Source organism: Bos javanicus, chromosome 22 (assembly GCF_032452875.1).
Source record: "Bos javanicus breed banteng chromosome 22, ARS-OSU_banteng_1.0, whole genome shotgun sequence".
NCBI classification, from domain to species: domain Eukaryota; kingdom Metazoa; phylum Chordata; class Mammalia; order Artiodactyla; family Bovidae; genus Bos; species Bos javanicus.
The window spans coordinates 15,300,852-15,316,363 of NC_083889.1; the positions used below are offsets into that span (position 1 = coordinate 15,300,852).

A 15,512-nucleotide genomic window follows, 5' to 3' on the forward strand; every position below is an offset into this window, starting at 1 on the left:
ACTTGTCCAGAGACGCTGCTTGACCTCAAAAACATTGAACACTCAGCTTCTGTAAACTACCAAGCAGTGAGCAGCAAACAGGCCCACTCCATCCTTGAGAGGAGGAAGCTCTGAGCTGGGGAAAAGAGGTCTGCAGTAAACGCCTATGGGTTCTTGTAAAGCTACAGCTTGGATGGGTTTTACGTCTGGGATAGCAGTTGGTGGGAAGCGCAGTGTCAGTCTAGCTGTGGCTGTTGCAGTGTCTCTGGTGTCTCTTCTCCTGGGCAGAGGGCCCTTGAGAGTTGCAGATGTTTATTCAAGAGAGGCTAGAGACCTCACTTTCAAAAGTTGTCCTTGGGCTACCAAGCAGTGTTCTTACTACTTGGGTGATTCTGGATTGGGAATAAAATCAAAGTTCAAATAACAGTAGATTTTGCTGTGCAGAACTCCTGTGTGGTCATTAAAAAATATATATGTAGAGAGAGAGAGAGAGAAAGAGAGAGAAGGAGCTTATGGGGTGCATAATTTAATTGCTGAAGAGATTTATATGTGCCAGTATTCACTGACTTTGCTCATCAGTAGTTTAAATCCATTAAACTATTTTTATTTTTTTACACACCAACTTTTTACACCACCCTGTAAAATCTGGAGGACTAGAAATTGCAGGTGAATTTTTTAGCAATAATATATACCTACAAAGATTGTGATCTAAGACCAGAAGGAGCAGAACCTGTGTTCAGGTTTGACTCTGGCGATAACTCCCTTGCACTTTTAAAAAGGCTTTTCTTGTGGTGTAAAACACTTATGTAGAAGAGATGTTTGCCCCCTTCTGACAGCTGTGATGAAGTTCTCATTTGGTCACGAAGCCGGAACCTCAGCCCCATGTGAGCACATACTCTAGTGTCCTCGCAGTGCCTTCAGGATGTTGCTTTCGTTTTCTTCATGTCTGTGGCTTTCCTCCCAGTGTTTTATATATAAGGTACTTGAGTCAAGTCTGCGTATTATTTCATAGCTTTTCCTTTTTTTTTCAATATAGGCAGTCCTGGCCAACCAAAATTGATGTGCCCCAGGACCTTGAGGATGACCTCACGGCCACTCCTTTGTCCCACGCGACTGTCCCTCAGTCTCCTGCTCGGGCCACCGACAGTGTCCTCAACGGGCACAGGAGCAAAGGCCTGTGTGACTCGGCCAAGAAGGAGGACCTCCCGGAGCTGGCAGGGCCCGCGCTGTCCTCGGGGCCACAGGCCGGCCTGAAGCCCGCGGCCAGTGGGCGGAAGTGCCTGTTCCGGGTGGAGGAGGATGAGGAGGAGGACGAGGAGGACAAGAAGCCCATGTCCCTCTCGACCCAGGTGGTGCTGCGCCGCAAGCCGTCCGTGACCAACCGGCTGACATCCCGCAAGAGCGCGCCGGTGCTCAACCAGATCTTCGAGGAGGGGGAGTCGGATGACGAGTTCGACATGGACGAGAACCTGCCGCCCAAGCTGAGCCGCCTCAAGATGAACATCGCCTCCCCGGGCACGGTGCACAAGCGCTACCACCGCCGGAAAAGTCAGGGCCGCGGCTCCAGCTGCAGCAGCTCGGAGACCAGCGACGACGACTCGGAGAGCCGCCGGCGGCTGGACAAGGACAGCGGCTTCACGTACTCCTGGCACCGCCGGGACAGCAGCGAGGGGCCCCCGGGCAGCGAGGGCGACGGTGGCGGCCAGAGCAAGCCGAGCCGCGGCGGCGGGGGCGCGGACAAGGCCAGCCCCAGCGAGCACAGCGCCGGCGGCGGCGGCCCCACGGGGGGCTCGGGCGGCGCCCCGGGCGGCACGTCGGGCAGCACGCGCCGCTGTGCCGGGCCCGGCTCGTCCACATCCACGCAGCTGGCCGCGCGCGGCGCCGGGGAACTGGTGGAGAGCCTCAAACTCATGGGCCTCTGCCTCGGCTCGCAGCTGCATGGCAGCGCCAAGTACATTCTTGACCCGCAGAGCGGCCTGTCCTTCTCCAGCGTGAAGGTCCAGGAGAAGTCCGCCTGGAAGATGTGCATTGGCTCCGCCGGCGGTGCGGCGTCTGCCCCGGCAGGGGGCGGCATGAAGTTCTTCTCTGACCACGTGGTGGACACCACCGCGGAGTTGGACCGGATAAAGAGCAGGAACCTGAAAAACAACGTGCTCCAGCTACCTCTGTGCGAAAAGACCATCTCTGTGAACATCCAGCGGAACCCCAAGGAGGGGCTGCTGTGCGCCTCCAGCCAGGCCAGCTGCTGCCACGTCATCTGAGCTCGGCGCGCCTCCTGCTCAGAGCGGCCAAGACCGGCTCACTCCACTGGTCCCCTTTCGGTTTTACTCTCTTAAAGCCGCAGTTATTTATTACTTTCTCGTTGTTCGCCTGACGACGTGACAAATGCATGGTCTTTGTGCATGCTGCTAGACACTACTTTTCTTTTCCAGCTGAAAAGTCTCGTGTCATTTTTACATTTATAATTTTAATGTGGATGATCAGGATTAAATTAAAATGTATATTTGGAACCTAATATCCATGGAGCACTTAGAAATTTGATGTTCTGCACTTAACTTAGAGAAAATGCTTTTCCTTGTGAAAAATCTAAATTCCCGCCCCGACCTTCAGTGACATGGGAACTCCGTGCTCTGAGGCATACTCTGGTGTCTGAGACAGAACCAAAGCAATAACCTTGTGATGCCGATAGGCCTGGAGCCTGCAGGCGTGGGGTGCCCAGCCTCCAGGGCCTGTGCGGAGCAGAGTGCAGCAAGCGTCTGCACCGACAACCGTAAAACCATGATTTCAGCATAACCCACACCTGTTTGTCTTAAGCTATAGTGTGAAAACAGTTTGGGCTCTTAAAATTTAACTGAAAAAGATGTTCTTGTTTTGTACTAGGTGAGAAAGTACATAGATTCATTAGGCAGCTTCCTCCGCAGTGGTCAGTCGCAAGCAGACAGTCTCATTTTGTAATGTGGTAACGTGAACTGAAGATGTCTCAACTTGACTTCTAGAGTGTGTGTCTGTCTAACAGAACAAAAGGATGCTTGGTGTAAATTCCCTTGAGGAGGGCATACCCCAGGCTTCCTGGACAACCATGTAGGTAGAAGAAACGCTAGGGCCTAAATAACGTGGAAGCAAAGGTGTTGGCAAAGTCAAAACCCCATTAAAAAAAAAATTTGGCATTTGATTTTTAGGACTTTGATAATTAGGTTGTCTGTTGGTAACTTCCATTCTTTTATGTCCTTTAGCTCAACTACCTATGGGAATTGGCTGATTAAAAAGATTAAAACGGTTGAATACACAAACAGCCAACAAAAATGCACAAAGCCTGCTTTGTTTTTTCTTTTTGTTTTTTGCTGGAAGTGTTTTTTACCTTACCTTCCTGCCAGAACAATAATCAAAGAACTCTTGCTTTAAAACTACTCCTGTACAAGACTACTCTTGACCAGATAATCATCTTTCGTGGCTTTTATCTTGTAGGACACAGTATCATTTTGGGAAGGGGCGAGATGCTACTTTTTCTTGCTGTGCCCAGAGGGTCTTAAAAGCAGCGCTTAGTGACATTGGTTATAGGACGTGGCCGGTCCCTCTGGCTTTCGCACGCTCCCCAGCGTCCCGTCCTGTCTGAGTGACGGTTGTCTGGTCTGTAGAGTGGGCGGAGCAGCGAAGGACAGCATTCCACTGGTCACGGTTTCTCCAAGTGTACACCGACTCTGCTACTTTAGGATTCATGTATTTTACTCGGAACTCTGAATTTCACAGTATGCTTACTAACCTAAGTAAAGATGATACTCAAAATACCTATTTTACTTTCTAGACCTAGACTAGATAACGTTTTAAGCTACAGCTCTAGTTCATTGTGATGTTTATAATTGAAAGCTATGAGAATAGATGTGTGGGTGAAGCCATAGAACATATTTGCTTGAAATTTATTGAGCAGGGATCTTATAAAGGGCCAGAAATAAGATGTGTGGTTCACATAGATAGTGAGCGTAACATCTGTATTAAACGTCAGAGAGAAGTTTATAAAGGGCATTGGCAATAAACTCTTTGTTGCAGCTGTTTTCCAAGTAATGTAAATACTTTTTCCTGTGATTATGTATAGCCTTGGAATGGCACCTTTTAACTAACCCGTATGTGTTTGGTTTTCAATCGTTTTTTATATTCAAATGTATATATGGTGCTCACTTTTAGGATCAGCAGTGTTGACCATTATGCTGCATAGCTGTATCATAGCCTTACTAGTCGTGTGTGGTTGGTTGGCCCTCTGGGTAGACAGATGTTAGTCTGAGTGGCGTCTTACCCCTTGTTCATCAGTGAATGACTGTGCATGTGTTGTATGTCATAGTATGTCGTCACATAAAAGGGAGGGAGCAAATAACCATTATGTTAAGATAATATTGGACCAAATGACTTACTTGCTCTAAACAGTTTCTTGAACCCCTTAACCTGTCTTCAGAAGTTGCAGAGTTACAGTAGTGTGTAAATTAAATATTGTGGAAAAACAATTAGTCTTGTATTTTCTGTATGTGTGTGTGTATATATATATATACATTATATATATATATATAAAATTATGTACTTCTGGCAATTCTATCTGTATTTAAAGTTGTGACAATCTTGACACCGATTTTAAGAATAGCCGTGAGACTGAATCAAATTAAAGATGTCCCTTCCAAGTTAGAATCGATGTGTGTTAAGAGGGTACAGAATTATCAGCTGATTTTGGCTGGTTGCTTCCACTGCTGGTTGATTTTTCTCATTGTATAAACATTGACAGGTATGTGACAAATGGGAAAAAACAAAGTCCAAATAATAAAGTGGCATATTGGTGTTCAGCAATATAAACTGTCCCATGTTCTGTTTCTTCTCATGAGCGCAGCTGTGTGTAGCCCTGGCCTGGGTTAGACCGACGCTCTACATGCTGTGTGCGCGCCTGCTTCGCCAGATGTGACTAGAAAAATGCGATCGCGACTGTTCTCACTTTAAACTCGTGACCACAAGTCTCAGGTGGGTGTCAGGACTGTCCCTTAGTTAAACTGTATTTCCCCAGTTACCTGCTTTCTTCACTCGACCAGTCACTATCCTCCCGATAAGTAAACCAGAGCAGCTGTAAGCGCCCCGAGCCCCCGTCTCTGTCTGCCGCCTTGCCGTGTATTCGCGCGCCCTGTTGTCCACTTGCCCGGCCCTTCTTCCGGTGGGGTGATTCCGAGGCAGCCCTGCCTCTTGCCCGCGCAGATGCACAGGCGTCAGGGCGCCAGACCCGAGTACGTCGCCATTCTTTTCTTCGCCTTGCACCATCAACCTTCGCTTTTCCACTGGATCGTTCCTAACAGCAAACAAACACGATTTTATCCCCCTTTCGTGTTTCTGCTCTCCCTCTAGCTGTTGTCCCTTTTCTCCTTCCATTCTCCTCTCTGAACCCTTCCAGCCAGGCAGGACTGCTGTCCCTGTACCAAAACTGCTTTGCTCAAGGTCAGCAGTGACCTCCTCCCTGTGCTAAACCCAACAGTCAATTTTTAGAAACAGCTTTGAGATGTAATCCACATACCACATAATCCACCTATTGACATTGTACAGTTCAGTAGATTTTAGTAAATTAGAAGAGTTGGGCAACCATAAACCCAAAAAAACCTTGTACCCTTGAGCACTTTCTCCCTTTATCCTCAACTTCCAGCCCAGCCTCAGCGAGACAAACCCTGATCCAGTGGTGAGTTCCAGTCCCATGTTAGCGTTTAACGAGCACTCGTCCTTGCAAACTCTGCATTGCTCAGGACCCGACTTCTTGCTGCTCTTTAGTCTGCTAGCTCCACAGTCACCCAACTGCTAAACTCGGAGTACCGCAGGATTCAATTCTGGATCTTTTCTATATCTACACACAGTCTCTTGATGATCCCATTCAGCTTTGTGCTGACAGAAAACCTGAAATACATTTAGCCCACATCTCTTGACAGGAACGCCAGATTCCAGCTACCCATGTGATTTCTCTGCTTAGATGCATCTGATAAGCACCTCAATTTGTACAACTTCCGAACGCCTTCCTAATCCCCCTCAAATCTTTACCCTTTCCTAATGCTTTCCATCTCGTAAAACACAACTTTGAACCCTCATTTGTTCTGCACAAGTCAAATATCTTGGTGTCAACACTCACTGTCTGATCCCAGCATCTAATCCATGAGCACATCTTATTTATCATCCAAATGTTGACACCTCCCTGCCACCACTTCTAACGTTCTGCTCCGTGACACCATCAGTACTCGCCTCTAAAGCGTTTCGCCAGTTTTGCCCTTGTCTCTCTCCTCCATTCAGCACTGTGAGTGATCCTTCTAAAAGCTAAATCGTGGCATGTTTTAAAAGGTGTTTAATTTACAAATATTTGAGGATTTTCCACATAAAGTTCCTAATTTCTAGTTTAATTGTTTTAGTCAGAAGTTGTCCTTTGTGTAACTTAAATTTTTTTACATTTACTTAAATTTGTTTTATGGCCCCGCTCCTGGCCTGTCTTGGTGAACGCTGACGTGAGTGCTTGAGGAGTCCTGCTGTTGATACAGTGTTCTGTGTGTTCTGTCAGTAATTAAGTCGGTTGACAATGGTATTCATGTCTTCCACATCCTTACTGATTTTCTGCCCCATATAAATTACCAAGACAGGAGTGTGGATGTCCAACTGCAGTGGTGGCTTTGCCCGTTTCTCCTTTTAATTCTACCAGTTTCAAGTTAAAATTTTGAAGCTCTGTTGTTAGATTGAAGATTGTTGTCTTCTTGATGAATTGATCCCTTTCAGCATTAGAAAGTGTTCTTCTTTATTCCTAGTGAATAATTCTTTATCCTGGAGTCTGCTTTGTGTGATAATGATAGAGCCGTTCTCTCTCTTTTTTTAACTTAGGGTTAATAACCCTATCTGTATCTTTATATTTAAAATGAGAATTTTGGGGTTTTTTTGGCAGTCTTTTTATGAAAAGCATGTAGTTGGGTCTTGCTTTTTTGGTCCAGTCTGCAAGTCTTTGCCTTTGATTTAAAGTAGAGGTCCCCAAACCCTGGGCCACAGATGGGTACCAGTCTGTGGTCCTTTAGGAAAAAGGCCACACAGCAGGTGAGTGGTGAGCAAGCAAGTGCATTTGCTATTTATAGCCTGCCGCTCCCCATCGCTCACGCTACCTCCTGAGCTCTGCCTTTTGTCAGATCAGTGGTGACCTTAGATTCTCGTAGAAGTGTGAGCCCTACTATGAACTGCACACTCACAGGATCTAGGCTGCCTGCTCCTTACGAGAATCATCATCAAACCATCCCCCCTCAGCCTCCTTGCCAGTCTTTGGAAAAACTGTCTTCCACGAAACTGGTCCCTGGTGCCAGAAGGCTGGGGACCACTGATTTATTCAGACCAGTTAGCTTTAGTGTAATAGTGGGTGAGTGTAAATCCATCTTCTAATTGTTTTCTACTTGTCTCATCTGTTCTGTTTTTCTCTTATTTACTGTCTTCTTTTGGTTTAACTAGCACTTTTTATTGGCTAATTGGCTATATGCCTCTCTTAGTTTTTTTAGTGGTTGCTGTAGGAGTAGGGGTGTGTGTGTATTTTTTTTTTAAGGTAGACTGAGTTTATACAAATGTAATCTACCTTAAAATAATGCTCCTTATAGAACATAACGTTACAGCTCTACACTTCCATTTTTTTCCTCTTCTTTTGTTGTCAGTCATTTTATTTTTATATTTGCACACACGAGTTTGTTTTAGGCAGTTTTCTTTTTAAGAGATGAAACGGGGAACGTCTTATTACCAAAATCTTTGTTGTTTCCATCACTCTTCATTTTCTTGTAAAAATCTGCATTTTGGTATCTTCCTTCTGCCTGTAGAACTTTAAATTTTTAATATTACAGGTCTGCTGATCACTTTTGCTTGTCTGAAAACGTATTTTTACTTCACTTGTGAACGATGTTTTCATTGGATATAGAATTCTAGCTTTTTCATCGCAGCGCTAATCACTGTGAATTTCACTTTGTTGAGTGCTGGATTTTGTACTCAAGTAAAAGGTGCTGGGTTTAATTTTGGCATGGGGTTATTTGGAGCTGTTCTAGTTTAGGTCTTGCATTTCAAGTGTTAGGACAGATCCAGAGGGGTCTTTTAGGACTGACTTGCCCACGACGGAGGCAGTGCCCTTCTGAGCAGTCCACTGAAGTTCTTTCCACCCTGGCCGGGGAGCGTGAGCTTGTCCCAGCTTCGTGTAAGTTCTCAGTGTTGGTCAGCCTCCAGCTTCAGGTAATTTTCTACCTGAAAACATGTAATGATTGGCACTCAGTCATAGGCCACAGATTCTGGTGCTCGCTCACTCCTTGTGCAGCAGGAGACGCCAGACTTCAGGCCCCTTCTGCCCTCCAGCAGGGATTGGGTCCCTCAGAGCTGTGGGCCTGTCGAGGGATAGTTGAGAAGGGGATGGTAGGATCTGGTCTTTCTGGAGCTAATAGAAGCCAGGCGCATAGTGACCGCTGGGGAGTCACCTGTACTCCGGCCATCTCTCTCCCAGCAGTGCTAAAGGTTGGCAAGTAAGAGGAACAAACCAGAATCTTGGTCCTTGTGAGTTCATGATGCCCTTGGGGAAGAAACAGGGCTTCAGTTAGCACCAGACGCCCATCTGAGATGGTGACATCTCAGGGCCCTGTTGTGAGGTGCTGTGAGAGTTCCAGGAATGGGGGGGTCAGGGAGGGGGTGCGGGAGGCAGAGGGGAGGAGGGCGGGGAGTGCTGAAGAGGAGCTGGGCAGGATTCGAGTCCAGGGTTCCTGTGTGAGCCACGGGGGAGAGAAGAACCACCCATTGTTCTCCTTGACTGCTTTATCCCTTCACAGGGACTCCAGAATTTGTGGATTGGGGGCCTGGAAGAATCGGAGGACCTGGGGGCACGGCTAGAAAGAGTGTTGCTGGGTGGGAACACCAGCGTTCGGGCAGGAAGAAGGTGGAGTCAGCGCCCCACTCACTCCGGGAGCCCTGCTTATCAGAAGGGCCCTGTCTCGGTTTAATGCTCTGTTCTTAAATTATCTTGAGAGTCTTGACACTTTTTAAGAGGGCCTGTGCGTTCATTTTGCCCTGAGCCCTGCAGGTTATGTACCACGCCGAGGGGTTAGGTCTGTATTCTGCAGGTATGAAGGAGGGGGTCTCAGGCGCGAGGATCGGAGGCTTTGGCGAGAGCAGAGTCCCACAGAGAGCAGCCGAGGCTAGAGACAGAAGCCCGGGAGCCGCCTCCTGTGTGGGGCTGAGGAAGCCTGAGGACGCCAGGAGTGGAGGCCACAGAGCGGGGAGCAGCAGGTGAGCGCCGAGGCCATGGCCGGCAATGGGGTGAGCAGGCTGGGCGGCAGCACTGCCCGAGGCGGAGCAGAGCTAGTGGGCGTGGGAGGGGCCGGGGTGGAACAGCGAGCGTGTGGGCGTTACTCTGAGCGCCCCCAGAGAGGGAGGGGAAGGCCGGCCGTGGGGGCACCGGGTCTGCCCGTGGGCACGGCGCTGATCTCACCCCAGAGCCTGCCCCTGGGGCGCCTCCTGCTCAGGGACAGATGAGACGGTGGTTGACCTCTGACTTTCCAGAAGGCTGGGCCAAGCCCTGTTAAACCTCTGGGCTATGGGGTCCATTGTGAACCGCACTAGAGCTCCTACATAGCAGATTTCTGTGCATCTCATCACCTAATTCCTGAATTGTCCCAAATTCGGTGACACATGTGGTCCTGAGGGAAGCACGTTACCCTCGTGAAGAGAAGGATCTACACGCGGGGCGGGGAGACATGGTCTCGCAACACGTCCTGGGAGTTCCCGCGGCTGAGGCTTCCCTGGGCCCCGCCATCTGGGAGCAGATGGCTGAGGAGCGGGTCTGGGCCTGGGAAGCTTGTGGTGTTGAGAAAGCAGTGCCATGTTTTGGAGTTGTGTTCTGGGGTTGGAGGGACAGCAACCACTGTCATTGGCTCCTCAGCTTCCCTTTAGGGTGGAAGCCCTTGTTTTCCATGTTTATAGCCAGACAGCTATGTAAAGGGCGGCGTGGAACTGTCTGCACCGTGATTTTCCTGGTACTGAGCGAATGACCGTCTTCACACCCTGGGCTGGCCATGCAGGCCTCTGCCTGTGCTGGGGGCGGGGCTGTCGCGCTCCCCCCGGAGCGTCCGCAGACCTGGACTTGGCTGGCTGTGCCTTCCCTGCGTCCTCCCACAGGAGGTGATGGGTAGTGGCAGGAGCCGTGTTTCCCTGTCCCCGAGGGAGTTCACCAGCACCCAGGAAAGTCTGGAGAGGAGGCCACGTGTGGTCCACGTGATCTGTGCTGCAGCTCAAGGAAAAACACCACTGTCCCTCTTCTGGTCAGTTGATGGCTAAGGCTCACAGACCCCTGAGCAGGGAGCCCAGCACCCCCTCCCCCCCGCAGGATGCGGCTCCGCCTGACCCGCCCAGATAGCCAGGGGCTTCCAAGGGGTCGTGGGCAGTGTGGGTCATCCAGTGACGGAAAGTGAACAGCAAGTCTCTTTGATCCGAGAATCCCAGGCCAAACTGCCAAAACCCCCTTCCTCAGGCCTGGGTGGTGGCACCAAGCGTCGCTCTGATCAGGAGCAGGTTCTCTTGGGGGGTCTGCAGCTATACGCTGAGGCCAAGCTGCTGATGCCAGCCTTGGCTGGGGCTCCTCCTCACTTGCTAGGCCTCCTGACTTGACTCTTAGAAAGCTGGGATGAGCAGTGTGCCCACCCTCCCCCAGTGCCTACTCCTGCACGTTGGAGTAGGCAACGAGCAGCTCACCGTTGCTGTCCTTGCGGGGCTGTGAGTTAAACCGGGTTAGGAGGCGTCTGGAGCCCAGGGTTCCTGTTCTCGTTGCCCGTTTCCTGCCGGAAGTGGGGCTGGAGCTCAGGGTCAGGACTGAAGAGAGAGCTGAGCTGGGCTGTGCACAGTCCTGGCCATGCTGCTGAGAGTTCGGGGAGGTCACTGAGGTCCCTGTGCCCCAGCGTCATCTATAAACACAGACGGGAGGAGGAAACCGGAGCTCGGGGGGCACACCGAGGACGGCAGGGGCTCCAGACTGCCAGCTTCACGGTAGGGCTCGGCGTGCCTAACCGTTTGCTTCTGGTTTCGTGCCTAAAATCAGAGGATAAAAATTTGTTCTCAGATCTTTGTTCTGTTTTGGAGCTGCTGATGGGGAGTGAGTGTGGCCACCAGTGGGGAGGGACTGGGCCACTGCCTGCCTCCCACCCCATCCAGGCCTGACCATGGAGAGCATGGGGGCGCCCATAGCGGGGGTGTTGGCCCAGCCCCCGCCCAGGGGCCCCAGCGGATGTCAGTGGCACAGAACTGAGTGTGCTGCTGCTGGCGTGAGAGGGGACAGCTGGGCTGAGCAGTGAGTCCGGCCAGGGCCCACTGGCAGTGTGTAGATTTGGTGAGTCTGGATCTCATGCCTGAGGGAGGCGGAGGGGGGAGGGTGGTACTTGGGAGAGGTTGCGGTGGGCTCTGCCTGGTCTCCCAGGGGCCTCTGTGCGGCTGCGCACGCCTCGTTTGGCTCGGACCCTCCCAGCAGGGTGTGGACGGCATCACCTCCATGTCCGGGCTCCTCCCCGGGGACCTGCCCATGCAGAGCCGTCTGGTGACCTGGCTCGGGTCCGGAGACCCCAGGTCTCCGCGTGGACAAGGCCTCGCGTGCCCTCTGAGAACTGAGGGGGCTGTGCACACGGGAGGCTCTGGTTCCCATCCGCCTGCTCCCTGCTTGGTCCGGACACACTGTTGTGTCTCCTCCTGGCACCGTTTCTTTCTACACCTTTTCTTCCGTGGGCTCAGGCTCCACTTCTGGGGGTCTTCTCTGTTTCAGGCGGGCGATGCCTCAGCTCCTGTCAGCCCTGTGGGAAGAGGCGGGCTAGGAGAAGCGGGAGGAGGCTCTCACCAATGGGTGTTGGGGAGAACCGGTGGGGGAGGGGGGACAACCTGTGGGTCACCACGGGGCCGGAAGCAGCAGAGCCGGGTGGGAGCATGAGGACCCCGGGGCTAGCGGGGCGGGGGCTGGATCTGAGCCTGGGTGGGGCCACATGGGTAGAGGATGGGAGGAGACAGTGACCTCAGGGGCTGAGGGTCCAGCCGCTTCATGCACATGAGCCCAGTGTGCTGCGGGACAGCGTCACCGGGTCCGTCTAGGGTCAGTTACGGTGACAAGACCATAACTCGTGAGGGACACCGTGGTTTGTTCCAGCCCTGCTCCCGGGCACCTGCCAGGAGCCAGACGCCGCCCTGTCTGGGCACAGGCCACACAGATGAGTTCCGGGGGCCTGGCGGGCCCATGCGGATCCGCTTCCTGCCAGCCCCTGTGGACACCACCGAGCGGCTCCCACATCCGTCCTTCCGCAGCCCAGGAACGGGCCCCAGTGGAGGTAGGTCCGCTTCCCGGGTCCCCTGCTGCCCGAGCAGGACTGCCTTAGTGCTGGCTGAGTGATGGGGCTCTTCCAGGTCAGGCTAAGGACGGGCAGGGTGGGCTTCTGGGAAGGACAGTCATGCGCGCAGGGAGCCTGGGTCCGCGCTGATGCAGGGCGGGCGGGGGGGCCGCCAGGAGCAGCTGGGAGCTCGTGGGTAGGAGATGAGCCCATGGGGTCCACGCCCGGAACCCACTGCTGCACCCCCCCACCTCCCGCCAACTGTGCTCGTGTGACTGTCCCCAAAGCATACTCTGGGGGAGACCGAGTCGGGTCCAAGGACCCACCTGAACTTCCTCCTTTCCCAGGAAACACGGGCGCCCTGGCTGGGACTGGTGCCCATTGGAGTGGAAGCTACCAGTCCCTGGTGTTCTGAGCCAGGAGCATGTTCTAAAAGAAGTATCCACCAGGGAGTACTTGTGCCGTGGAGGGGGCTGAGACCAGGGTGGGCAGGGCAAGGCTGACCATAGGTGTCCACACTGGTAAAGGTGGGCTGGCAGAACCCTTAGAACAGCCACACATGGCAGACAGGAGAGTCAGGCTTCCGTGTGAAGCGGGTCTGCTGCGGCCAACCCGCCTTGATGAGAAGGAGGGGAATCGAGGGGCCAGGCCCAGAACAAGGGAGACTGGTTGAGACTGCCCACCCTCCCCGTCTTCCCCTGACCGGCTGTAGCGCCCGCAGCTTCCCACAGGAAGGTCCCGCTGGCCATGACTCCCGGCTCTGCGGGCCCCGTGGGGCAGGGCTGGCTGGGCCCTGGGGTGGTTTGAGCAGCCGTTGGTGGGTAAGGAGACCAGGCCGGGTGTCCCAGGAGGGCTGGGGGCTGCTGCGCCTGTGAGCGCCGCAGCCCCTTGGGCACGGACAGGGGACCCCCGCCCCCAAGCAGGTGTGTCCCAAGCACCCGGGGGCTTCCGCAGGCTCTAGGAGGGGCCCGGCCTCCAGGTAGGCCCGGCCCTTGGCTCCCCTCAGGGCCCCCCATTCCATGACTGGGCCCATAGCAGAGGGGCCGCTCTGTCTACACACAGGGAAGGAGACATCAGATGTGCACGTGGCCTTTAATAGCTCGGTGGGCACTGTTTCCGTCGATGAAGGGTTTGTGAACTTATTGCAGGACAGAGCCAGGAGTGTGGAAACCACCCGTCACTCAGCAGGGGCGTGGCTGATGCCACCCCCATCGGCCAACCGTCACCGTGAGGGTGGCATGGGGAGCTGGTGGTCGGTCCATATGAGAGGCTCTGGAGCGAGGTCAGGCGGCTGGAGTTGGTGTGGAGCTCGGGCAGGAGCCTGGAAGCGGGTCGGCCCACCCTCAGGGCGCCTTCTCCTTCCCGCCTTCCCTGCATTCCTCTTTCAGGTTCTCGGCGGTGAGCTTCATTTGCTGTTGAGAGAACACGGGATGCGCTGAGCCACGTGAGCCTGGGTGGAGGCACCTCAGGGGTGCCCCCCCGACACACACACTGTGGGAGACGCCTAGCATGGCTCATTGAGGTCCGGGGACACGCACTTGGAACCAAGGAGCCGGGGTCACTGATGCGGCCCAAGGCTGCCCACGAGTCTGGAGCCTGTTTCTGACCCAGAGGAGTGGGAAGCGGTAGGTTTGGACGGAATGTGCTGTGTGCGCCCAGCTCGGTGGGGGTTTACAGACGCTGAAGTGAGAAGCAGCTGGCACCTCTTCCTCCCTGGACCTCCAGGAGAAGGCGGGGAACCACAGGGCTGGGGACTGCAGCCTGACGTGGGGCCAAGTCCTTGCTCTGCCCCTGCACACCGAGTGACCTCGGAAGTGTGGCCGCTGAGCCTTATGTCACACCCTTTCTGTGGGTGAGAGGTGCATACCCTGCAGGCTGATGCTGGGGTTACCGCCCCTGAAGTCCCTGGCCCAGAGCAGAGGCCCCAGAAGAGCGGACGTCTCACCAGCCCTCTGCCCCAACAGCCACATCCAGGAGCATCAGGGACATCCTGTGAAGGCTCAGAGGAAGGGGCCTGCACCCAGGACCACGGCCTGTGAGGAGGGAGCACTCCGGCTCCAGTCCTGGGGCCCGGCCCGGACACCGCTGCCATGGGCACTGGGAAACGTGAGTACAGCTCTGCACTGTTGACTGAATCAATTACACCTTTGGAATTTGACTTCACGCGTGCACACACACACACACAGATTTTTGATAACAGCTATTTACTTATGGAGAAAACAACTCTGAGCACAAACATGGCTGGGGCCGGGTTCCTGGCTGGCCTCCTGGGAGCCCTGAGTGCCACACGGCTGGACAGGACACACACTCCCTCCGCTTTTGGGGAGGAGACCCCTCTGCAGACTGTAAGTCAGAGTCTGTGCCTCCTGCTCCGCTCTGAAGGCCGCTCTATATCTCCAGTAACTCAGGAGGCCCCCTTCACTCCGGACAGTCCTCATCTCTCTCGCCCTGGGTTTAGGGGACCTTTTCAAACGTCTTCTCATGAGAGAGAAAAAGGAGTTGGGGACAGAATTTGACGAGTAGCCATCAGAAATTAAACTCTAAACTAATGAGGATAAAATGTTCCCTGGTTTCTCACAGAATCATACAGCCAGGAGTCCTCCTCCATATGGGAAGGGAAATCATAATGAGGTTTTTTTTTACGTCTTTATTGAGTGTGTTACAATATTGCTTCTGTTTCTATGTTGTGGTTTTTTGGCCAAAAGGCATGTGACCTTAGCTCCCTAACCAGGGATTGAACCTGCATGCCCTGCACTGGAAAGCGAAGTCTTAACCACTGGACCACCAGGGAAATATCCACAATGGGTTTTGATCAAATGAATTTTGATTGAAAGGCGCCTCTGAGGTTCAGACAGCCTCGAGGTGCAGACAGCCTCCCGATCTGTTTGTGTGGCTGTGGATAGGCCCTCTCCCCTGAACGACCCTGCTCCAAGTGCCCTAATTCTGGAGCTGACTCTCTTTTCAGGTCCAAGGCCTGGGAGGAGACTCTGAACCCACCGGCTGGATGACTCCCACCTGCAGTGCCGGCCCCGCTGAGGGCAGCTCCTAAGGGCAGGGGTCTGCACTGGACTGCGTGGCTGGAATCAAAGGTAGGGACTCCCCATCCCCTCGGCCTCTGGGTTGGGCCAACCCTCCCCTGATCCCCACTTCCCACCCCGGGTCCCGTAGGGCTCCATCTGTCTC

At 53.3% G+C, this 15,512-nt stretch overlaps 2 protein-coding genes across 25 annotated transcripts in view; one reads left to right on the top strand and one right to left on the bottom strand.

Annotated features, from left to right (window-relative positions):
* Positions 1–15,512, top strand: part of SNRK (SNF related kinase) — an 83,328-nt gene that overhangs the window by 61,081 nt on the left and 6,735 nt on the right. For 11 of the 20 annotated variants that reach the window (XM_061396129.1, XM_061396136.1, XM_061396130.1 and 8 more), the window contains one exon: positions 1,016–15,418. In XM_061396129.1, coding sequence (XP_061252113.1) covers positions 1,016–2,240 — 1,225 coding nt within the window. In that variant the 3' untranslated portion in view covers positions 2,241–15,418. The remainder of the gene's footprint in view (positions 1–1,015; positions 15,419–15,512) is intronic. The other 9 variants (XM_061396144.1, XM_061396134.1, XM_061396135.1 and 6 more) reach the window with 9 other exon arrangements.
* Positions 13,403–15,512, bottom strand: part of ANO10 (anoctamin 10) — a 214,115-nt gene continuing 212,005 nt past the window's right edge. For 4 of the 5 annotated variants that reach the window (XM_061396157.1, XM_061396153.1, XM_061396156.1 and 1 more), the window contains one exon: positions 13,403–13,741. In XM_061396157.1, the coding sequence (XP_061252141.1) occupies positions 13,673–13,741 (69 nt within the window). In that variant the 3' untranslated portion in view covers positions 13,403–13,672. The remainder of the gene's footprint in view (positions 13,742–15,512) is intronic. The other variant, XM_061396155.1, reaches the window with a different exon arrangement.